The sequence below is a fragment of the Palaemon carinicauda genome, chromosome 4 (genome assembly GCF_036898095.1).
Source record: "Palaemon carinicauda isolate YSFRI2023 chromosome 4, ASM3689809v2, whole genome shotgun sequence".
Classification (NCBI taxonomy): domain Eukaryota; kingdom Metazoa; phylum Arthropoda; class Malacostraca; order Decapoda; family Palaemonidae; genus Palaemon; species Palaemon carinicauda.
In genome coordinates, this window is record NC_090728.1 from 166666627 (window position 1) to 166689971 (window position 23345).

A 23345-nucleotide genomic window follows, 5' to 3' on the forward strand; every position below is an offset into this window, starting at 1 on the left:
GTTTGATGTAAGGGATTTGGATAAAATACAATAAAAATTTTATGACGAGCAATGTTGCTTGAGCCCAACAACATACAGTACTCAGATCTGAAAATGTCGATCATAGGTTGAATAAATCAAACGCAGACTAAAAAATCTTTATTTGGCATTAAATGCTGTCAACAGCAATTGGTGTAAAAGCAGCATAAAAAGAAATATCGCTGCTCTAACAGCCACTTACATATAGCCACCAACCCTAAAGCACAGTAGCAGCTTAGGTACATAAACTGCTAGGACTGACATTGCTCTACCCGGAGCATATCAATTTATCACCCTGAGTACACAAATCAAATGACACTGACATACTCAAGTGAATATTGCTCCCGATAAAAATAAAAAGACAAAATCAATTCTAAATTGCTTGGTAGTTTAAATTAAAATGAGCTTAAGTAACTAAATTGAGGATTATAACACAGTAAATTGGTCCTTTTAAAACATTTAACAATTACACCACTACCATTAAACAACATAGACTAACACAATAACCCTTACATTACAATTAAGAATAATGTATGTGATGTCATGTTTTACTCAAATTTAAAGCCATACTGTTGCTTACAAGGACATTTAAAACAAAGGTTTGGTAAGACTGTACACCACAACTTTAAAACGAGTTTAATTATATCTAATAAGACCTGCCAGTAACCAAAGATCTGCATTCAATGGGTGGGAAGTCCTGTGATGCACAAAAAAAAAAATTAAAAATTTTCTACCTATAAAATTCTTTCAAACTTATGAGGATATTAAATGAATGAATGAATCTGGTCCTAAAATAGTTTTGCATTTTGTATTTGTGCGATGTTAGAAATGAACAAGAAATATTGCACAAATGCAAAGGCACATAGCCTTCTTAAATATATACCTACTAGTATGTATTTATATGTATATACAAAAATTATGAAATTAATAATTTTCTAAAGAGCTTTAAGTATTCATGATTACCCATAAAAAGGTATTCTAACATAACAAAACTTAAAATCAGAAAATTACTACAGATATTAGAATGGTTATCAGAATTATTCTTACAACTAGCCTGTAGAAGTTATGAATAAAACTGCACAAGAAGCTTCTTGCTAGAGGCTGCAGCACTCTTGCCTCTCCTATCAAACATGGTAATAATGGAAAAATCTATAGAGAGCTAGATGTAACATGCTTAAGTACAGTATAATATCCATAGACCATAAGGTACAGTATAAAAAATAAAACAATTAGTTCAACTAGCAAAGCTTGAACTTACATTCATCAATCAAAATTATATTTTCACTAGTAAAACTCTAGCTTCCAATTTCAAGCAAACATTCCATAAATTTCCGACCCTTTTGGCATTATTTACCAACCAACAAATAGTCTACCAATAGTCAATTAGGAAACTTAGCAAATGCAGAGTAACATTTACCTTGCATAATACAAGTACAGTAGTAGATTTGTACCATTACCTCCTGTGATTTGATTTTAGCAAATGAGTAATATGAGATTCTTTTTCCAACTTGAAAAGTACATCCTTGAGGCAAATCTTGTATGTACACTGATAAAACCCACCTCTTTTGAAGACAGGTGATAAAAATTATAAAGCTAAACTTTAACAGTCTTTTTGTGCAAATTAGTATTGCATTTGATTTCCTTATTAAAAAAAATAACCTCCATATTGGCAAAGAATTAACATGCACAAGAAAAGATGCAACAATACAAATAAATGAGCAAATTAGAAATACAGTATCAGGTTTATATTTCTCTTACGCACTTGGAAATCGAATATTGAAAATTTCAAAATAAAGCTTCTCTTTTGGTTAATGATAACACTATTGGTAAATTTGGCTTGGCATGATGTATTAAAACATCACAAATCTTAAGAGATTCAAGTTAAAAAGCTGCCTTGAAATAGCTACTGGTAGATCTTAAAAAAATATTCTGGGCTTATCTTAGAAAAAATATCAATTTCTAGTTTGGACATTTGAAAGAAAATATTTTGATTTTAATAAAATATAAGACTGACAAAATATCAAAACTTTCCCTGATCTCACTTATTAAGTGGCAAACCTATACAAATAAGTTAAAATCAAGATGATGCAGCAATTAGTAATAACAGTTACTCGAAAGGAGCTAATAGGTAATAACAATTTTTTATTGTACTGCGAATTCAACAAAAATATTACAGTACCAAGCAATAGTAAACCATTTGTATACTGTATTTTATTTCAGCAATGAGGTGTCCCCTTGTATTTCAATCTCTAAAAAAATAGTCATGGCCAATCAGGTTAACAAGAAAACATGAAAGACATTTCAATTAAACAGGTTATGACAATAAATTTTAACAAAAGACCATGAAACAACTATAATCACCTAGCCTGTAACTAATGAATTACATTAGTTGGAATACTAAAAGCCATTGAAGCATTTTATTAGTTATAGAAGGATAAATTAAGCAGGATGCTTGGCTTTCATTGTAATCTGAAGTAAATTGTTACTGCTCATAATTTCAAACAGTAACAGCTCTGTTGTTAGAGTAGCTCAATATTGACCTTCATATGTGAGTTAATGCACATAGTTTAACCAGATCAGTGCTAAAAAATTAATGAATATAGTTTTAAACTAGATCAGTGTCAAAAAAGTTAATGAATATAGTTTAACCAGATCAGTGCTAAAAAAAATTTGATAAATATAGGCCTGGCTGACCAGAGCTAGAAAAAAGTATGTTTTAGACAGTATGTGTGTTTTTTGTAATGCACATGAGTAGCAAAGCCGATCTCTATATTTATGAAGAGATTCTGGTTTCAAACTTGTCAAGCGTGTTAGCTAAGGATTCAATTTGCTTTCATAATTAAGCCCTATTTGCTGCACTAATAAACTAGAGAAGTGTGGATGGATAATAATTTTAAATACAATGTTCTGTGTTATTGCAGTTTCATGAACAGCTACCTGTTTGGATTAAAATTATTGTCTTATAAAGCAATAAGTACAAGAGAAAATTATCCCCCTTCATCTTATTGTTACACTATCTTTAGCATCAATCTTAAAACAGTTTCTAAACGATAACAATGCCCAACACTCCTCACAACCTTTGTAATAAAGTTGCTAAAATTATGTTTATGAGATGGTTGTTGCTAGAGCCGTTATGAAGACAGAAAATGGTAGGCACTTTTAAAAATAATGTAACTTATTTTATTTGAAGAACTGTACCATTACATTTGATAGGCAGGCATTTTTCAAATTGAAAAAACTCAATTTCTAAGATTGTATCGGAATACCTATGACCAGACTAGCAATACTTGTAAACAGACAACAAACTGAAATCTAAAAATCTTTAATTTTATAGTTAATATCACAATGATCTTAAGGAGAGGACATAAAAAATTTATGTTAGTACTCTAAAACCTTATCTTAACATTGTAAAAATTCATTTACCTGTAGTAGGCTTTACTTGAATTTTAATTATCCTAAAAATTATATTAACTCAAGTTCTTATTCATTCTTTAAAAATGTTTTCTTTTGCTACTGATCACAATTGTAAAATGGTTTTCATATACAATAATTAAAGGAACTTTTATACTGTATTTAAATTAAACACACTTGATTATCATCAGTGAAAGAGGAATATATATGCCAAGGCTGTATAGATCTTGATGCGCAATAGCTTGCATAAATAATCTTTAACATTTTTAAGAAAATGAGATTTATATATAATTTTGAAGATGCCAAAATAAATTAATTATTTTTCTTTAGGCAAGTTTTTCTGGTGTAAAATACAAAAATATATGCTTCAAGCTAACCATAACTAGTCTTTAGGACTTACTTTATTCTGGTTTAAAATCCTGCAATAAATTAATACCATTCAGTTTTAAAATGAAGATTCTAGCATGAAAACTGACTTTACACAGAATTATTGCCAAGAGCAAGTGCAGTCAGCAAAAGGGGGTTTATTAATTGCGGTTTCTAAAAATACACACACTGCTTTCATAAGAATATTATAATTTTTTATATAATATGGAACTTAATATTTTATTATTCTATACTTGTAAAATCTTAAGAATTTTTTTCATGTAACGTTACTATAGAGCTACAGTACTGTACATCATTATACATTATGTTTGAAAGTTAAATTTTTCAATGCAACCTCTATATTCATTGTGTGCCACTCGTAAAGGGAATTACTTTGCTCTATCATATGCAAAAATGACATATTTAAAGTAATTTGTATTTTTCCTATCGGTACAAACCTTGAGCTCTTTATTAGGGAATATACTTATTGCAAAGCTGGAAGACTAGCCATAAGACTTTTAGCGAGGTATAACTACCCCACTGCTAGTTAGAAGGGTAGGGGGTAGTATAATCTACCATGCTCACACAGACACACCTGTGTTGTCTTGACACTTTTGATTGCAGGCAGGACGTGCAAGGCGGAACAAATTTGTATACAGAGCTCAAGGTTTGTATTGTTACGAAAAATACAAATTACTTTAATGTGTTCATTTGTTCCGACACTAATACAAACCCTTTCACTTTATATTAGGGAGCACTCGACTTATGGTGGGTGGAAGTCCTAACCAACTGGCTGGTTTTTGCCCCAGGGTTTTCCTCAGTGCTACGCACGCATAAATAAGAACCCTGGCACTTCGCTAAAACCTTGTGCAATATAATGTTTTAGCCGCCTGAGCAATCCGTGTGGTTGTGTGATACCAGCAATGTGACATCTCTAGGCAATAATTCTCAGAAATAGTAGGATTCTTTGAACCAACCATAGATGTCACCCAATTCCCACCTCACAAAGGGGATATGGGGACGTAACAAGTATATATTTCTATACCAGGTTACTCAAGGGAAATAGTTATATCCTGTAGACAGAAGAGGCTAGCTTACAGAGTACCGTAGGTGCTGTTCCCCAAGAGAGGGGAAGATGAAAGAAAGATGGAGCCATTCATTCTTATCATTCATCCCAGACTTAATCCAGAATAATCTCTGCCCAACACCATCTGCTACTTGTCCATCAAGGGGCTTGAAGTGTATAAACCATTTATTGTGCAGCCACCACAGGTCTGATGGAGAATGTCTCCATGTTCCTGTGGGTCAAGTTTTGCAGGTAATGAGCAGTGAAGGTCATCCGATGCTTTCACACGCCAACTAGAAGATCCTGCACCACAGAGTAGTTTTCTTGACTACTAGGGATATATTAATGCCCCTAGCATCTTGAGCTCTAAGTTTCTGCATCTACCGAGGAGAATCAGGACTCAAGACTAGGTCTACAACCTTGCAAATCCATGCTGAGATCATATTCTGTGCCATTTTCCTTTCTATCTCCCCCATGCTGACAAACAATCCACTCACTCGGGGTCGAGCTCCTTTAGTTCTCTTGTGATAACACCTCGAACCCCTACCAGGACATATTAGCCGTTGATCTAGGTTATTGGTCGTGTTACATTGACTTTCAATCCGGAAGGGTCCGAGTCTATGATCCATTACTGCCGGATTTTGAGTCTTGGCGATAAACTCAGGGAGGAAGCCGAAGATTACTCGTCTCAATCCCTTTGAACGAAAGACATCACAGGGAAGACCAAAGCGAGTAGAAAGGACTGTTTTAGGGTTAGGCGAAGATCTGATGCCTGGCGTAATGATTCATAAGGAACTCCTTTTAGAGACCGTAGAACACAAATAACATTCCATGGAGGTGGTCTAACTTCTGACTGAGGGCAGGTAAGTTTGGAACTCCAAATGAGGAGAGAGAGAACTCCAACGATGAGGAAAAATTAACTTCGTTCAATGTAAAGACGAAGCTCAAGTCTGAGCGATAGCCTTTCACCGCCAAGACAGAGGAGTTCTTCCCCATGAAGGTACATGAGAAAATCAGCTATTACTGGAATAGTGTGAGCAGAGATACCGCTTCCACGACACCAACCACAGAAAACTGCCCACTTAGTCTGGTACACTGCAGCTGAAGAATCCTGAAGGTATTCAGACATCTTTTTTGCAGCTTGTTGCAAAAATCCTCTCTTCACAAGGAGACGCTAGATAACCTCCAGACGTAAAGACATAGCGACTTTACGGCTTTGTTGTAGATCTTACGTGCGATTGTCCGAGTAGATTGTGACGTGAAGGTACTTCTCAAAGGACTTCTGTTAGCACCTGAAGAAGGTTCGGGAACCATTCTGCATGATGCCATAGCAGGGCTATGAGGATCATTGCAAAGTTGTTAGACGAATTTGCCTTGTTGAGTACTCTTCTCATCAGGCAAAACCATGAGGAAACACGTAGACAATGATTTTGTCCCACCGTTATTGAAATTCATCTTGCCAGAGCACCTGGGGATCCAGTACCGGGGAGAGTACAGCGGGAGCTTGCTGTTTAGAGGAGTTACAAATAGATCCATCGTAGGGGAACCCCCACAAAGTCAGGACTTAGTTGGCTACTAGATGACTCGACTAAGACCACTCAAAGCCCACTATCCGTGTCGCTCTGCTCAGGTTGTCTGTGAGCACATTCCTTTTGCCCGGAATGAAGTGAACTGATAGGGACACCGAATTGTTTTCTGCCCATTTCCACTGCTAAATGGCAAAGGGGCTGAGAAAAGGTACTGTACTTCCTTGCTTGATTACGTAAGCCACCACCGTGATGTTGTCGCTTATCAACACCATGGAGTGATCTGCCAAGAGCTGATGAAACAGGGCCAGAAAGGCTGCCCTCATTTCCGGGAGGGTTAAGTGCTGGGATCTTTCAGACTCGGACCAGAGCCCAGAGACCATGTGATGCCGCAAGATCCTCCACCCTCGCTTTTGATGCATATGTGAAGAGCATCAATTCTCAGGGGTTAGAGAAGGTCTACCCTCCTGAGGAGGTTGGTATCTCATGTCCACCATCTCTGGTCTCTCTTTTGCTCGGTGTTGGAGAATGGATGTCCCCAAGTCTGCTAGAATTATCCATTCCTGTAAGTCCCGGTTGACACAAGGGAGTATGAAAAACTGGAGTAGGTGCAACCATGTCAAAATACAGCACTTTGAACTGGTATTGCCAATTGTCTAGTAGGATTCTTAAACAGCTCCTTGAAGACGGATAAACTGGAATCTCATGGTAAGCACCCAAATTACAGTGTTGTTAGAAGTCCTCGGGTGTGACTGCTTGGCTGAATGTGTCTGCTGTCTCCATCCTGAATGACGTTTGTTGAACAAACTTGTTAAGGGAGGAGAGGTTGATTACTGGTACCCAGCATTCAGGCACCTTTTCTACATGAAAGTCGACTGTAAATCCTGAGTCTGGATGTCCGTGCGAACGCTCAGGTTCGCGTAGATTGTCGAGAAACTCGCCCTTACACCTCATTAGGTGGATGGGTATGTGATGATGTGTATGCTTTTCTCGTCGAACTATGGATTATTTTGCCCCTCGAGTCAACATGGTCATACGATGGGATTCACAAACAACTCTTATTCACATGTCCTTGTGGGCGAGAGCTCTTCTTTCAACTTGGATTACCTGTTCACGAGCTAGAGCTATGCGAACGTCACTCGTCAGTACTATCGCAGGAGTTTGGCGACAGGTCCTGTGCGATCCAGCATTAGGATTTACTACAGGGACTGGACGAATCATACTGGTTGGACGAGTCATGGTTAAAAAATAAATGAGTACTTTGAACTTGCCGGACAGGTATCGCAGCTGCTTTCAGTCTACAAGCTACCTCATCTTTCCATTCTGACAAACTGCACTCCGAGGGGCTAGAGAAAGGTATGAACGAAACCAAGACCCTTTTCAACGCCTGTGTGGAGAAAACCTAACTCAAGGGCGAGAAAGGTGCCCCCCCTTTAAGAAGCACCGGATGATGCTTCAAACTTCGCACTCCCTCCGGGGACTGAACTACTTTAAATTGAGGGAGAGCGTCATCGTCAGTACGCTGACAAGCAAGACCAAGGTCAAGCTCTGGCTTGGCCTTATTAAGCCTTCCAGATTGAGTACTCTGAGGAGAGATGGATCAAAGTTGTTCTTGCACAAGTCTCTAAGGGAGCCTGAGCAAGCAGTAACTGGATGACAAGGGGACAGAACCTGGTAGGGATGCTGGAGACTGTGCCCATTACCTTCAGTCTCAAAGAGGAAGACCAAGATCAATCTCTGAGGAACCTAGAGTGCTTCCTCTGTACCCCTGACTGGATCAACTCCACTGAGTAACTATAAAATTGTGAACATTAAAAATGTTCATGAGTATATAGCTAACAAAGAGACGAGATCTCTTGAATCTAAGTTTGCTATCATTCATAAACATGAGACAATTTCATCCCCTAGTAATTGGGGAATTGAAAGAATACAGTATAGTAACCCCAAAGAGTTACACCGTTGTTCTATGAGGGCATGACGGAGTGAGATCACATGGGATTGTAGACCGAATCCATGCGAGAGATCCGATGAGTTCTCTAACTGGTAAAGAGGAGAAATTTGATAAAATAATTCCGAAGGGAAGGATTATGTTTCCCCAAGTCTCGTTCCGAACCACAGAGGAAAGCGGCAGACGCACGCATTCATATCTGCGGCAATCACTGGGTAGAAGTGTTTCTCTATCTTTCTGGTGAGGTCCAGCGGTGTATGGGATAGCGGTCATGCCCAACTAACGAAGTTCCTGTCATCCATTATCATTTATATGAAGATGTCAACTTGTACGGTGACTAAATACCAAAACCAAGTGACCTAAATGGTTAGAGACCGGGAGAAAAGGAGGCAACCCATCGCCAATGTCCCAAACACGGTATTACATAAGTAATGATAGTAGTAATAGTAGTGAAGGGAACGTTAGAGCGTGTCGAATGTTCAGGAAAGCTGACGAGAACCGTTATGTCAATGTGAAAGCCTGTGCCTCTGCAGGCAACTGTCTGCATGATAACTCTCTACTGTAAAGCGAACTGAAGCTTGCATAATTACAGCTTACTCCGATAGAAAAGACGAAGTCATAATAAGATATATCGCATAGAGCAATTTGCACTGTTCTTTCATGTACTGAGTGGGTGATTGAGGTATTAAGCGCTAAGGCTGGCAAGTGTTAAATTAGGTAAGAAGATATAAGCGAGTGTTGAACTCCCTCAACTGTCTGTTGTGGTGAAAGGGGCTTTGGCACATAGCTATTGTTTGGCAATTGACTCCCTCAACTGTACGTTGCGATGAGAAATGGAACTACGAGGGTGCGAGGATCGTCATCGGCAAGAAGGAAACCTCATAGATGGAAGCACTCCTCGCCTCCTAACCTCACTGGAGTAGAAGTTAAGAGAGCTAGTGCATAGGGTTCGTCGTTCTCTGTAGTTTCTCCGCCGTATCTTCGAAGAAAAGCGATGAAGGAAATAACCCCGAAGGAATATAGCCTATGAAAGAATTTTCCCTTGTAAAAGGTTACTACTCTTGAGGTACCGATCCCGCCTCATCAATGTTGACAATAACCCTTAAGAGTTAAAGCCTTCGAGACTTGTTGATGGAAGAGAGCTGAAGTGTGGTCGCGAGCTAGAAAACTGTTGACTCATCGTCGATGAATCTGCCAATCAATGTTTGTGCAATCGCCTCTGCTGCCGGAGTCGCCAGCTGGTGATGGCGAACGTTGGTCGTTGATGGCGAGAACTTTCCAGTCATGAGAAGATCGCTTACGCGAAGTCGGCAATGCTGCGCTGATCGTCAGGACTCCCTCGGGAGTGTGATGAGAGCTCTTGTGAAGATCGGAAGCAGGAACTAGGGAGGTCAAGGAGACAGGACGAGATGAGTCTGCTGGGCGAGACAAACTGGAAGGATCAGTGAAGAAAGACGATCACTGGAAGTGTTGAACTCATGAGCGCGGTATCGCGGCTGCACCCACCCTACGAGCCACCTCATCCTCACGCTCTGACAAAGCATGCTCCGAGGGGCTAGAAAAAGGCATGGATAAGTCCAATAACCTCCTCGCGTGGCGTTGACCACCCCGGGGAGGGCTAAGCCTGCGAAAGGGAAAGGTGTCCTCCAGGAGTAGCAGGAACAAACCTTGGACTTTACCCTCCCTCCACCTGCTGATCAAGCTCAGAATGAGGTAGAGCACCGTTGTCAGCTCACTGAGAAGCAAGACCAAGGTTGAGCTCAGGGTCGGCCGCAACAAAGACCACTCAAAGGAAGACCTAACCCGCGAATGGGAAAGGTGTCCTTGAGAGGACCAGGAATATGCTTCTGACTTTGCACTCCCTCCGCCGGCTGAGCCATCTCAGAACAAGGGAATATACCATTGTGGGCGCTGAAGAGACCACTCAAAGAAGGACCCAACCCCCGGACGGGAAAGTAAGAAGAGGTTGCTCTGTCCTCGAGGAAAACCTCGAAGGAGGCAAAAAACCTCTTCAACTTCCGCACGCCAACTCCTAAACAGTAACAATCACACCTGCAAAAATAAAACTTGAAGGAACAAATTAAAGGCCAGTCAAATAGGTGATGCGGTAGAGAGAGATTAACGTCCCTTCTACCGAGCCAAAAGCAAAAGTGACACCCCCCTGCTAACTAGCAGTGAGGTATTTATATCTCACTAAAAGTATTACGGCTACTCTTCGCTAATTAGCGGTGAGGCATTTATACCTCACTAAGTCTTATGGCTAGTCTTCCAGCTTCATCAAAAGTATATTCCCTAATAAAGAGCGAAAGGATTTATTAGTGTCGAAACAAATTAATCTTGTGGTTTCCTACAAAGCTGCCAACCTATAAAAGTAGGAGGCTCTCAATATAACATGAATTTGATAGCATATTTCTCTCCTAGGTGAACACTTAATAAATATTTTGGCATTTTGAATACAAAAAATACAGTACAGAGTACAACAAAAATCTACTGGGTGAAAATCAACAAAGTTTGAAATATTAGCTTGAATAAAATGAAATAAGACATCTATATCAATATTCAAAATAAGTAGTGTGCAAATTTCTAATGTGCACAAATATAAATTAACCCACTAGCTTAAAAGAAAATCTTAAAAAACCGAAATACTGTAGTCAAACCATGTACATGATGCCAAATGAATGAACACAGTTCATGTGGTCAGATTTCTTATCAAAAAAGTAAAACTTAGGCCATCAAGTTACCAGACTGAAATATTTAGCATAAACCAGTTTCAATCTCAATACAAAATTAGGGCAACATCTAATATGCTGGTAAAACATTTTTAAAGCAGTATTTGGTGTAAAACATTAATTTTCTTTTTGAATACAAAGGCTGGAAAATCTATGGTCATAACCTTACAAATGTAATCCTTTATATATATAATGACCAAGTAAAAGACATTGAATAATTAGCATTCTTGTTGACTTAAGTATATATTCATAATACCCATGAAGAATTAAACCCACTTCTCATTTGTCATCCAGCAGTTAATTTTAATGAGGAAAGAGTATTTAGGTATGCTTTTGAATCTTGCAAGGTATGATGGACCTACTCTTCAGTGATTCAAGATGAAAACAGAGCAGCAACTACAACACATGAAACTGTACAGTATTGTGGGTACGCAGCACTTAATTTTTACAATAAAGTTAAATGATAGGCTGTACTTTTCAATATATAGTACAACACGATTCAAATTCATTCATCGACAGGAGTTAAGAATGTACTGCTGTCTATTAAATCAGCACTTATACTATGGTAAGTACTCTGATGAAGAGCAAATTCTTAAAACTACTTTGCAAATAGATGCAAAATATTGATTGAAAATTATAAGAGCTAAGCTCAATATCCAAGAAACTACAGTAATTTTCATCATTTAGTGACAATTTACTGATAATCCTATATCATTATAGCTAAATCCAGGCAAAAATGAGGTGACGAAGGTTAACTGATACCCAACACAATTATTTTCATCTTTGTCATGTTAAGCTCTTTTGGAATAGGATGATAAATGTTAATCTACATAGATTTTGCATGAATTACACACAAAATAATTATTCCCCTTTCTTAGAAGATTAGTCCTATTTTATTTCTTTGTTAACTATTTCAGTCGCAGACATACAAGACATGCAACACGTTACACTCCCAATTAGGCATAATTTTCATTCAATTAAAATACTGAGCATTGAAGTCATCTACTTTGGTGATAGGAAGCATAAATCATGTTAACAATTAAAGACGAGTGCTAAAATCTTCAAAACAAAGTTTACCAAGGCCAGTTATGAACAAGGATTGTGCATTTATAATCATTCAAATAGCTTTTATGATTCTAACACTATGAAAAATTGTCATTTGTAATCTCTTGGATTTAAAATTTTCCTATGAAAACAAATACTTTGTACGTCTAACATTAACAAACCTTCACCTGCAGTTGGATATCTAAACCAATCAAACTTTGAAATACACTTTATATAAAGTACCAAAAGATATACGATCACGCAAGAAACTGTACCGTATAATTTCAATTATACTAATTTATATACTAATCAACATACCCTAGTAGCAAAAAAGAAAAGATAAAATAACCATAGAATGTAAAAGCTTGTGCATATTTTGATAACATGGTTAAATATTTTTCTGCTTAGTGGAGGCAGAGATTACAATGATTTAGCTCCAAGCTAGTACAGTCACTCATAAACTGGTGTCTATAAGTTATTACCGGTATTACTAGGCACTTTAACTAGACCACCGAGTCAACAAATCTGATTGTCATAGGGATGAGCTAAAGTGTTTGGTTTTCAAGAACAAAGTTTTGTGGAAAATCATGAAGGATTGTTGAGCTCTGCAACACATTAAAGATGAAGCATTCCTCCCTTAGAAATTACTGTACAGCTAAACATTTCTTCTTTGCAAATATACTGTACTAATGTTCTCAAAACATAAGAATTACCTAAGGTGAAAACCCCTTCATACTATTTATGAATCGCACAGGATAAAATAATCCAATAGCAAATAAAACTGGATTACTTTTAATATTGAAAAAGTCAATGTTTATTCCTAATTTTCACCTTACTTTTACTGTATGCTCAATTACTTCAAAGCATTTCTAAATAAAAAAAATGTAACTGATATTGCCAATCTGCCAACACTTGCCATAACTCTCAGAATCTACTGATAATCTTACCAAAGCAGATGAATACAACATTTCTATATAAGAGAAAAATGGGACTACAATGTGCTGACAAATTATGGTGAAAAACTGGGAGTGGAAGGGAATAAACACATCTACGCTTAAGCAACAACTGCCTTGGTACACAATAAAAATAAATCCATAAAAATGCCCCGTCTTCATAAGTGTAAGAGTTTTTGTCGGCATGAGATTACATCATCAGACAATACTAACATAGGCATAATTTAAAAAATTTTCTCATCCACATCTGACAAAGGCTAAGAAAGGTATACAGTAGATGCTAAAGTACACTTACATAATTAGATGATTGCCAAAAAATCATCCTGTGCAACAAGTAACATGAAAATCATCACGGTACAATATTATTTAGTGTGCCTATCCAAGGTAATCTTGAATTTAAAATGATACCCTATATAGAACAGTAACAGGAAAACTAAATCACCATTAGTTGATAGAATAAAATAAATACCCAAATGTGGGAAAATGTGTAGGTCAATAAGCTACATGAGTAAATGGAATTATAACACATGCAAAACAAAATTGAGCATTAAGAATTTTTCCTAAAGTTCTTAAAAAATATCTTCCTGTAGTAAAAATCCATCTTTGATAATCAGGATAACACCAGAAAGACAATGTCCTTTCTTAATAGGATTACCCTACATAAATACTCTACAGGCATTTCTGTACTGAAATAATCTTAAAGATACTACTGAAAGAGTAACTACTGATTGAAGCTTTAATGAGGAAAGATTACCAGCAAAAAGTAACTATAGATGTCTCTAGTGTATGTCTTAACAGTAATGTTAAACTATATATAGAACTTAAAACTGTATAGGAGTCTTTTATAAAATAATCATCATTAAACCTTACAAAACTTTACAAACAATAACAACATATTTTTTCATATGACTGTTTAATGATGTCATATCCCTTGTCAGTCGGTAACATTTATTATAAGCCCTTGTATAAAAACCATACAAACAACAACTACTTCACATCTGTAAATTAACCAACATGCATTATACCCTGATGCAAACTAAACAAGCTATCAATATACAATATCTTTTCTTCTAAACGGCAAAGCTATATAATATAACCTGTCAAATTAAAAAAAAAAAAAAAAAATACACATCACTTACAATACAAGACCTTTTTACAAACTCCAAAATCCATACAATAAGCTACTGTAAATACAGCACTCTATTGCATATTTCATTAGAAAATCTTACATTCCCATGTAGAAATGAGTCTTTATTTGAGGAATGGCACAACATGAGAACTAATGAGGAGAAAATTCAGTTATCTCCAAATTGTTGGCAAAATTATTGCAACACCTTTATTCATCAATAGTTATATGCATATGGCACCTTCCACAAGCAATCAGAACTGCATAAGGAAAAGAATCATCCACAACTAGAAAATTATCAGATTATTCCAATTAATTGGGACAAGATATGACACTTTCCTGACGAAGTATCATAACACTTCACACAGATAACCAAAGTACTATTGATGTTTCTTAATATCTAAAATTACCATAAGATATAATTTTTGTCAACTCTTACACAGTATACGAATGAGATACAGTACTAGAGAGGTTTGGGCTACGACTAAGAACTACCAACATTCTTCCACTAATGCAGTCATTCACTGAATTGCTACATGAGATAGCTTTCAATATATATGAAGCCTATAGCTTTACCGTTAAATCTATAATAAATAAAATTTGAAATGATGGTGAACTCTGTTTTACTAATAAAAATGCTATCCACCACACACACACACTAAGATACAGAGCATAATGAAAAGCAATAACAAAATTGTCTCCAATTAATTCCTAATAATGATTTACTTAAATTATTTACATATTTCCTTTATATTTGCTTTTAAAGTCCAGAAATGATAACAAACATAAAGCTGAGTAGTCATGTACTTGTGACACAAATGCTAAAGTCTGTTTCATCCTAGCTGGCAACTTGAGCCGAACAACGGTTTGAAGCTTGTCTCTGATTGGCTGTTAGTTCAGGCCTCCTCCCCTCCCACTGACTGACAGTGAAGCAAAACATTGCATCTGCTTTGTTGTCTGTCAGTGGGAGGGGAGGGTGCCTGAACCAACAGCCAAACATCGACGAGCTTTCAAACCGTAATTCGGCTCCAGATGCTAGCTAGGATGAAACAGACTATAGTGCACAGCATAAAGTAAACATACAAAACTATCTAATGTCATTTTATTCACCTCATTAAAAGAGCATCAATACTCAAGAGACTTATTCCACAAACTTTTCACTCCTAAAGAACTGATATTGAGGTATTATTACCTTCATCCTACTTACTGCTAGCCACTCCATGGCAGATCTCAAAGCTTGTGGAGCATCCTTAAATTTCTAAACAGAGGTACAATTAGGAGTAACCATAAATATTAACCTATGTTACAAATGAATAAAGTATTTTTGGCAAGTACTAATATGGCAGCTAAAAATATGACTAGAATATGGAGAATTCAACTAAAATCATACATGTCCCTTTAGTTACCGCTTTTTTGTTCAATATTCTGGTATCTTAATATGAACTGATTAAAACAATTTTATTAACCATATCAGGGAAGATTTTTTTATGCAGTTAATCAGATATTTTTTAAATGATTAGAACAAGATACAATCTCAGTTTCAATGAAAAAAGAAGCATTGTCATCATGATAACACACTGAATTGAAGAAAAAAACTTTCAATTCAAAAGATCCTTCAATTGCTTTTTGAGGCAATGATAAAAAAGGTACAAAATAACTAATGTACCTTTATACCCATGTAAATTAGCTCAAACGAAGCGTATTACAAATATTGTAATGCAATAAGGGGTCATCACCCACTGATAATAAAAATGGTAGGATGCTACCTGTGAAGAATAATTTATAAGAAAATCTAATTTATAAGAACAAACTTTCTCACAAATCATTAGCCAATTCAATCATTACAATACAGTATTTCAAACTTCCAATGGAAGCTTTTTATACTTACTTATAAACTTCAGGCTAATTAAACAGTAATTATAATAAAATTAAGTCAGTTAAAGTATTAAAAACTAATTAAATAAAATATATTAAAATAAAATCAGTGTACCATAGGTGATGCAAAAATCGCAGCACTGTATGGAACAAAAAATCGGGGAGCACGGAGGAGTGGCCTAGTTTGCCGAGATGATTTCGTACAAAGCACACTACAGGCCAATAGAGGAGAGACATCCAACAGATCCTGTTGTTTTGTAATCTGGCTGCTGATTGGGTGTGTGACACCCAAGGTCACTCTCAAGCCAACTGCAGCCTTCATTATACTACATTTTCCAGTTTGCCTTTACATGCATACATACAGAATATCGTTCTGCATCTTTACAGAACAATATTTTGAAAGTAATAAGTAAACATCTCCCTTAGTCACAGATGCTCAACTGAGATGAAATTTAAAGTACTGTAATTGGTATTTTATGTTTTCAGCACAAGATCGAATGGTTATTAAAGTCGTTAACGAGGTAATGAATGACAGGAGGTGAACGCGGGTTAGAAGCCCTGCCCCTCCACCTGTTGGAAGAGCCTCATTTAGTCCTTTCAGCTCAAGACTGAGAGGTGTAGTTGAGGAGGGAAGTTTAACTTTTAGGACTCAGGTTTGCATAATTAGGAAAAATACAAATTACTTTCACAATTTATTTTTTCCCTTGGGTTTACAGAACTTTTATTCTTTAAATATGGAGCCTCACTGCCTTGTGGGTTGGAAGTCCTCTTAGAACCAAACTGGTTGGTTCTTTTTCTTCCCTAAAAATGGCAATCTATCAGGTCTCGTAAGAGAGCAAAGGAGAAGACTCCAGCAACCTCCTATCTGTCCTTTCATGGGGATGAGTTCACTGGTAGGGCCTGGACTGACCAAAATGAATTGTTCACAATCAACTGCGGAAATTCTTAACCAGAAAATCTAGGTCCAGAATAAGATATGAGGATCAATGGGTAGGTATAAATTCCACCATCCTTCCCAAAGAATGGAGCTCAGAAGTGTAACTTATCAGCATCAAGTCAGATTCTGTAACATTTTCATCCACTTTGCAAGAGGACAGAAAAATTAAGGCGAAGATTCAGTCATTCCACCATTCATTTCAGACTTAAATCTATATGTTACCAGCCCATGTGGAAGCGGGGTTGGATTTACTGTAAACTACTTCAGCAGCCACCACAGGACCAAGCACAAAGGTGTCAAGGGACTAGTGGATATACTCCCAAAGATAAAAGGGAGTAAAGGTGGCTCAATTCCAAACCCCAGCCTTCAACACCTAGTTGACTAAAAGGTTCATCTTCAAGGCTAAGGTATTGGCTTCTACCCATTACTTTGTCAGCTCTAATCCTAGCTGGTTCCTCAACTCTAGTCAAGGCATACACTGTCCGAATCATCTCATGAAAACAGGAGATTGTGTTCTTTGATACCTCTTTCTTAGTCCTACCAGAGCTAACGAAGAGTCACTGATATTCAGGCCTGAGGTGCCAGGTCCCCTTCACATAAAAATGCAGAGCCCTACGGGACACAAAAGGCTCTCTTGATCACCAACCGATGCTTCACGTAGAGGGGATGGGTAAGGTCTCAAACCGGCTGTCGTGTACCGACGGGTTCAGAGTTTTAGCCACAAAACCAGGCACAGAATTGAAAGAAACTTCCTTCCACCCTTCAGCATGGATGACTAAGCAAAAGAAACCGCGCAACTCGACCACTGAACTCTCTTTGCCAATAATGAGGCTGCCTTGAGAGTCAGATCTCGGTCTGATAACCTTCTCGAAGGCTTGAATGAGGATCACATCCGGAGATGCTAGTTTGGGCAAGGCTGCTCGAAGCTCTTCATGAGCATGGACAACTTGTATGAGAAGAGGTCTTTACCCTTCAATCAAAAGTCCATTCCTAAGGCCTTTGACAGCCACTATTGAGAGGCGCTTCTCTTAGTGAAAGGAGACAAGGAAATCTACGATTTATGCTAGAGTTGCTCCAACCAGACAAGTATCCCTTCTACGACGCCAATTGAAGAAGATGGCCCACTTCCTCCATTCCAGCTTGTGCAGAAAAAATCTCCCTATTTAAAAAAACTAAACCTTCTTTTATCCACTAATAACTACTCTTAGCTTACATTACTTTCAACTGTACTGAGTACTACAGCTTAAATGAAAGATTTGTAAAATATATGAACACACCACCAGTAATGTTATCATGATTACAATAAACTTCTTCCACAACAAATAACAGTACAATTGACTTTAATCCCATGACAAATGTAAAAACTGCAGTAGCCTACCAGAAACTCTAAAACCCCAGAAAGCAAAGCCTTAAAACACAAAACTAATCTTTCATGTTTACAAAGAAAGTAGCATAAAACTTTCCAGCACCAAATGAATGTAAATGGAATGGAAAACAATTAAGAGATGAAAATAGAAGAGTACCTGTAATCTTAATTTAATTACTTTGAAATTTTGATGCTTTGATTAATATTATTTATAAATAACTTTTAACAAGAACATTAAGCAACATTTCTATATTCTTGTAATTAGTTTTTCAACAATCCCTAAGCCAAAGATGTATAAAAAGAAAAAAAAACATACTAACACTCAACATAAAACCCATGCTCATTTCAAGACAATAATAAAAAATATTAGTGAAATACTGTACTACTGTAATTCACCATATGAAATTTAAACCCTATCATAAGAAAATATGTCTGTTTAACTAGTAAGTGCTGATAAACTGGTATTTACTGTGATAAGAGATTTTGATGTACATTTTTATGTATGTATATATATATATACCTTAATGGAAAGACATTAACATCACTATTTGGCCCTGATATTAATTTTAAGTCAATAATGTCTGGCAGTAAATATTTAACAAAAAGTGTTGGACTTAGCTGCTGGGTGTAATAACAATAATGTCATTAAAAATATAGGAAAAATTAAACATTGAAAGTGAAAGATATGGAAAAATTAAACAGATCTAAAATCTCTCCCCTAACGATTTAGTGTGAGAAGTTGATTATCTACAACAGTAATGTTTCACCTCAGGAAAATTTACCTTGAGAAAATTCTCAGGATTTTAATAAACATCACTACTCATAATTGGCAAAAATGTGCTAAACATCTTGATGATCCCAACAATTTCATAAATTATTAAATAGCATAGCCAAACACTAAAATAGAAGACTTTAAAGTACTATCTTATGATTATTTTTAAAGCCTATTATAAAAGTTTACCTAGACCACCTAGTTATAAATATTAATCTTTTGAGCTGGCCCAAACTGGATTTTTATTAAAAATAAAACTTACTTCTTACCTAAATAAGCTCATCTTAAAAAAGGAATGTTCCATTGCATGCTGTTTATTTTGAAAGGTGTACACAGAAGTTTTGAATCAACAAAAAGGATGGATGCGTACTCATACACTTTATTTTGCCTGAAGGTGTAGAAGTAACTCTAATAAGTAGCTCTAATACTAGAGGGAGTGTCATAATTAGATTTAAGGATACATTATTAAAGTTATCAAGTATTTAACTTTAACACTTTGCTAACAATACTTGATATTTTTCAAATAATGTATACTGTAACTACTAAACTTTAATTTTAAAAAATATTGAATTTTAAATAGTTGATATGAAAGCACTTCAATGTAGTCTCAAATTATCATTAGCTAAGGTACAAGATAGATACAGATAGAATAGTGTCTGAGTGTACCCTCAAGCAAGATAACTCTAATCCAAGACAGCGGAAGACCATGGTACAGAGGCTATGGCACAACCCAAGACTAGAGAACAATGTAAAAATGTAAAGAATAAACCACACTATTCGGTGTGTATGTGTAGGCTAAGGAAAAATGAGCCGTAACCAGACGTATCTAATGTAGTTTAGGTATAGAAGCAAACCATTTATGGATGTATGGAATTTGGATCATACAGCATTGTAAGTGGAGCTTAGGAGGCCCTTCAATACCTAGTAGTACTGGGGGGGGGATACAGATACTGAATGCCCTCAAATTGGAAGAGACTGCTAAATCTTACTGCTTTTTAAAGTAATCAGTGAACTTACAATTTTAATACTACCCAAATTTTGTTAAATATGTCACCACAGGGTTTGATGATCCATACATCACCTAACTACTGTATATAAAATTATCTATTACAAAATGTGAGAGTATAACCAACCAACATAAAACAATGTAATCCTTCTATTCTTCACTGCTTTAATTTTTCGCTTTTCATACTTCATCTGACAGGATGAGAAACCTACTGTCCTTACCAAAGTCTGAAAAAATAGGGAAATCAGAAGGAACGAAAACAAACTTCTTGTTATCTAAACAGGAACACACTGAAGATGATAACAACATTACCTATATTGTGATTGCATTGCCTTATCTGCAATTGACAAACTCTTGAGGTGTATTAGGAAGAGACTATAGAACATGGAGCTCCCAGAAATATTAAGTAAGTAAACTTCTGAGGATGAATTTTAGACTATTTACTGTACCTAAGATTGCTTTAAATGTAGCAGTAAATTCTTATGGTATTGTGGTGCAGTACCTAGTAACCGACACAAAACAGTTTAACATACTACCAAGCTACTTCTACAAATCCATACATCTGACACAAAGTATTAATTTTTAAATGTGGGGTGTAAATTTGAGAAAGAAATCTATGAAAAAGTTGACTTGCAAGGAGGAAAGAGACAAAAGGAGTCTAATGTAAAATAAAAGATAGAAAACAATTGTTGAGAGCTGATAAAGCAAGGAGTACAGCACAGGACAGATGTCATACTCCTTTAAAGACTGATCTTGGTAATACAAATGTAAAATGAAATATACAAACAGATTTAAGCTGAGGCAGATTTAGAGCTACAATTTTAATATGCTGTATAATGAGTCTGCTTATGTGCTTTGGTGTAAGTTAAATTACTTTCCCAATAATCACTATTCAATAGTATAAAAATATTACTTATTACTGCTAATCCTTCAAGATTCCAAATTAGTCAATCAAGAAATACAAACAGTAAGGTATGAGAGGCTAAGAGATACTTTTCTATATACTGTATTAAAATGTTTTTGAGGGGGAAAACTATCCTGCATTCACAACAATGCACCATTACAAGATACAGAGCATAAAGTAAATTAGCCTATGCTAACTTAAAACTTAAGTCATTCATGAGATCATTAGGACCTAAATCAGTGGTCAGGTAAAAGTGTTTTATACTAAAGGATATACTTAGGCAGCAGGCTTGGCAGCTTTTACAGAGAAACTTTGTTGTAACATTACAATTTGTGGGTGATAATTTTCTACATTGAAAACACTTAATTTAGGCTTCTATTGTATACGTGAAAAGTTATTTCATGTAAAATAGGCAATGTAAAGTAAATAAGAACATTCAAATAAAAAAGTTTGATTCCCCTATAAAGCTACCTGTATTTATAAAAAACAACAATATAATAGTTTTATAAAAACAAAATTCATACTTTCAATTGGCTAAATGACTACTGATCATCAGATGACTGGCACTCTTGCCTATGACTACTATAGAATAGAAAAATATAAGGTTGAGAAAAAAATTACTAGAGAGGAGATTTCTTAAGTACAGGGCGTACTTGAATTGACTTATTTTTTTAGGGAGTGACCAGAATTTTTAAGCCATGCATTTTTTTTTCTTGGCTTGTAGAGGATAATACTATTATAGCTAACAAATGCCCATTATCACTTAGCAGATAAACTAAAAAATCTCATAAACTCAGATCTATTCAGTGAATGTAATCCTAATATGTGAATACAATGCTTGATTACCAACTTACTTGTAAAACTGGACATTCAATTTTCTTTCAACATAAAACGATAAAAGGTTCAGAGAAATAGAAATAAAAACAGCACACATCAAACAAAATTAATCCTGTGATACCCTTGCATAAAAAGCAATGAAAACAATATAAAATCTAAGGATGGCATTCTCTACTGCATACACAATAAAAGAAAACAAAAAAAAATCTCCTACAAAAACCATATGAATAACTGACTGAGATTCACAACTCAAAATATTCAGAAGTGAGTAAAATTGGGGAATATTACATGGTTAAACCATCCAAATGCATTTCTTAAAAATACCCAGCTAGACTTCAAATAATAAAGCTGTATTTAGAATAAGTGTCGCAAACACTAATGTGGCTACTAGACTGACTTTCAGTACATAATGATTTCTAAAAACCACTTGTTTGAGGAGCAGCTCTACCAGAGATGTAATGCCCTCAAAATCTTGAGTTATAAAATATGATAAAATTAGAGCATATTAATTTATCAAGATTGAAATATAACATGGTGAAAAATGCCTACACATACTTCAGCAGATCATACTCCAAAGATGAGCATTGCAGGATAGGAAAGATACTTGGGGAAGCACCAAACACTTTGCATATTAGCTGCACGAGACCATTATTAGCTTCACTAACATCCCTCAAAACAGCCAGACGTATCAAAGGACGAGCATTGGAGTATTGCTCAACTTATTGATTCACCTCATACAGTATAAAATTCAAACATTCTCCTCCCCAAAAATGAGTATAGCCAATTCTGATTTATTCTTTTATCTATAATTCTATAGAGTTTTCTTAGAATGGCCCCCCTAGAGAGAACAACTGTACTGATTTTAAAGGCTATCAAAAGTTAGAATATCATATTCATCATGTCTGTTGCCTTTACATATACAGTATATTGTCGCAATTCTTATTACCAATGGCTGCAGTATAACTGCCATTTTTTCTAGGAACCCTTATAAAAAATAATTCAAATGTCTTACTAAACCATAAAATAAGGTTGACTTAAAGAGTACTTTGAACATACACAAAAATCATAAAATAAATACTGAATTTCTTCATCATGCAATATATGCATATCAAAAATAAAAAAAGTTATGACAATTTCAAAGGACTTAATATTTAAACTTGTCAAGTTAAAAATTAACTATTTACACAAAATACTAAAGCTCTTACAGATCCATAAGCTTCATAAAGAGAACATCAAAGAGTGCCTGCTATACTGCATCCATTAGTAACTGCATTTCATGTGTAGGTATAGGTGTTTTCCACAGCTCTACCTGTTGAACCTCCAGAATTATTTTGCTCGTACTGCAGTCGTTCAAGAACTGAGGTTGTCATGCGTACTGATCCTCCATGCGTTGCAACCTTTGAATTGTCAAGAAAAATAGTTCCCAGTTAGTTGAAATGTTAGGTATTTTAATTCAAAAAT

At 35.9% G+C, this 23345-nt stretch overlaps 1 protein-coding gene and 1 long non-coding RNA gene across 5 annotated transcripts in view; one reads left to right on the forward strand and one right to left on the reverse strand.

Annotated features, from left to right (window-relative positions):
• Nucleotides 1–23345, forward strand: part of LOC137640169 (uncharacterized) — a 241973-nt gene that overhangs the window by 197054 nt on the left and 21574 nt on the right. The window lies entirely within an intron of this gene.
• Lnk (SH2B adapter-like protein Lnk) overlaps nucleotides 148–23345 on the reverse strand; it is a 155058-nt gene continuing 131860 nt past the window's right edge. For 3 of the 4 annotated variants that reach the window (XR_011044310.1, XM_068372692.1, XM_068372691.1), the window contains one exon: nucleotides 148–23281. Coding sequence is in view for 2 of the 4 variants with exons in the window: in XM_068372692.1 (XP_068228793.1) it covers nucleotides 23159–23281 (123 nt within the window). In the remaining 2 variants the exon portion in view is untranslated. The remainder of the gene's footprint in view (nucleotides 23282–23345) is intronic. The other variant, XR_011044311.1, reaches the window with a different exon arrangement.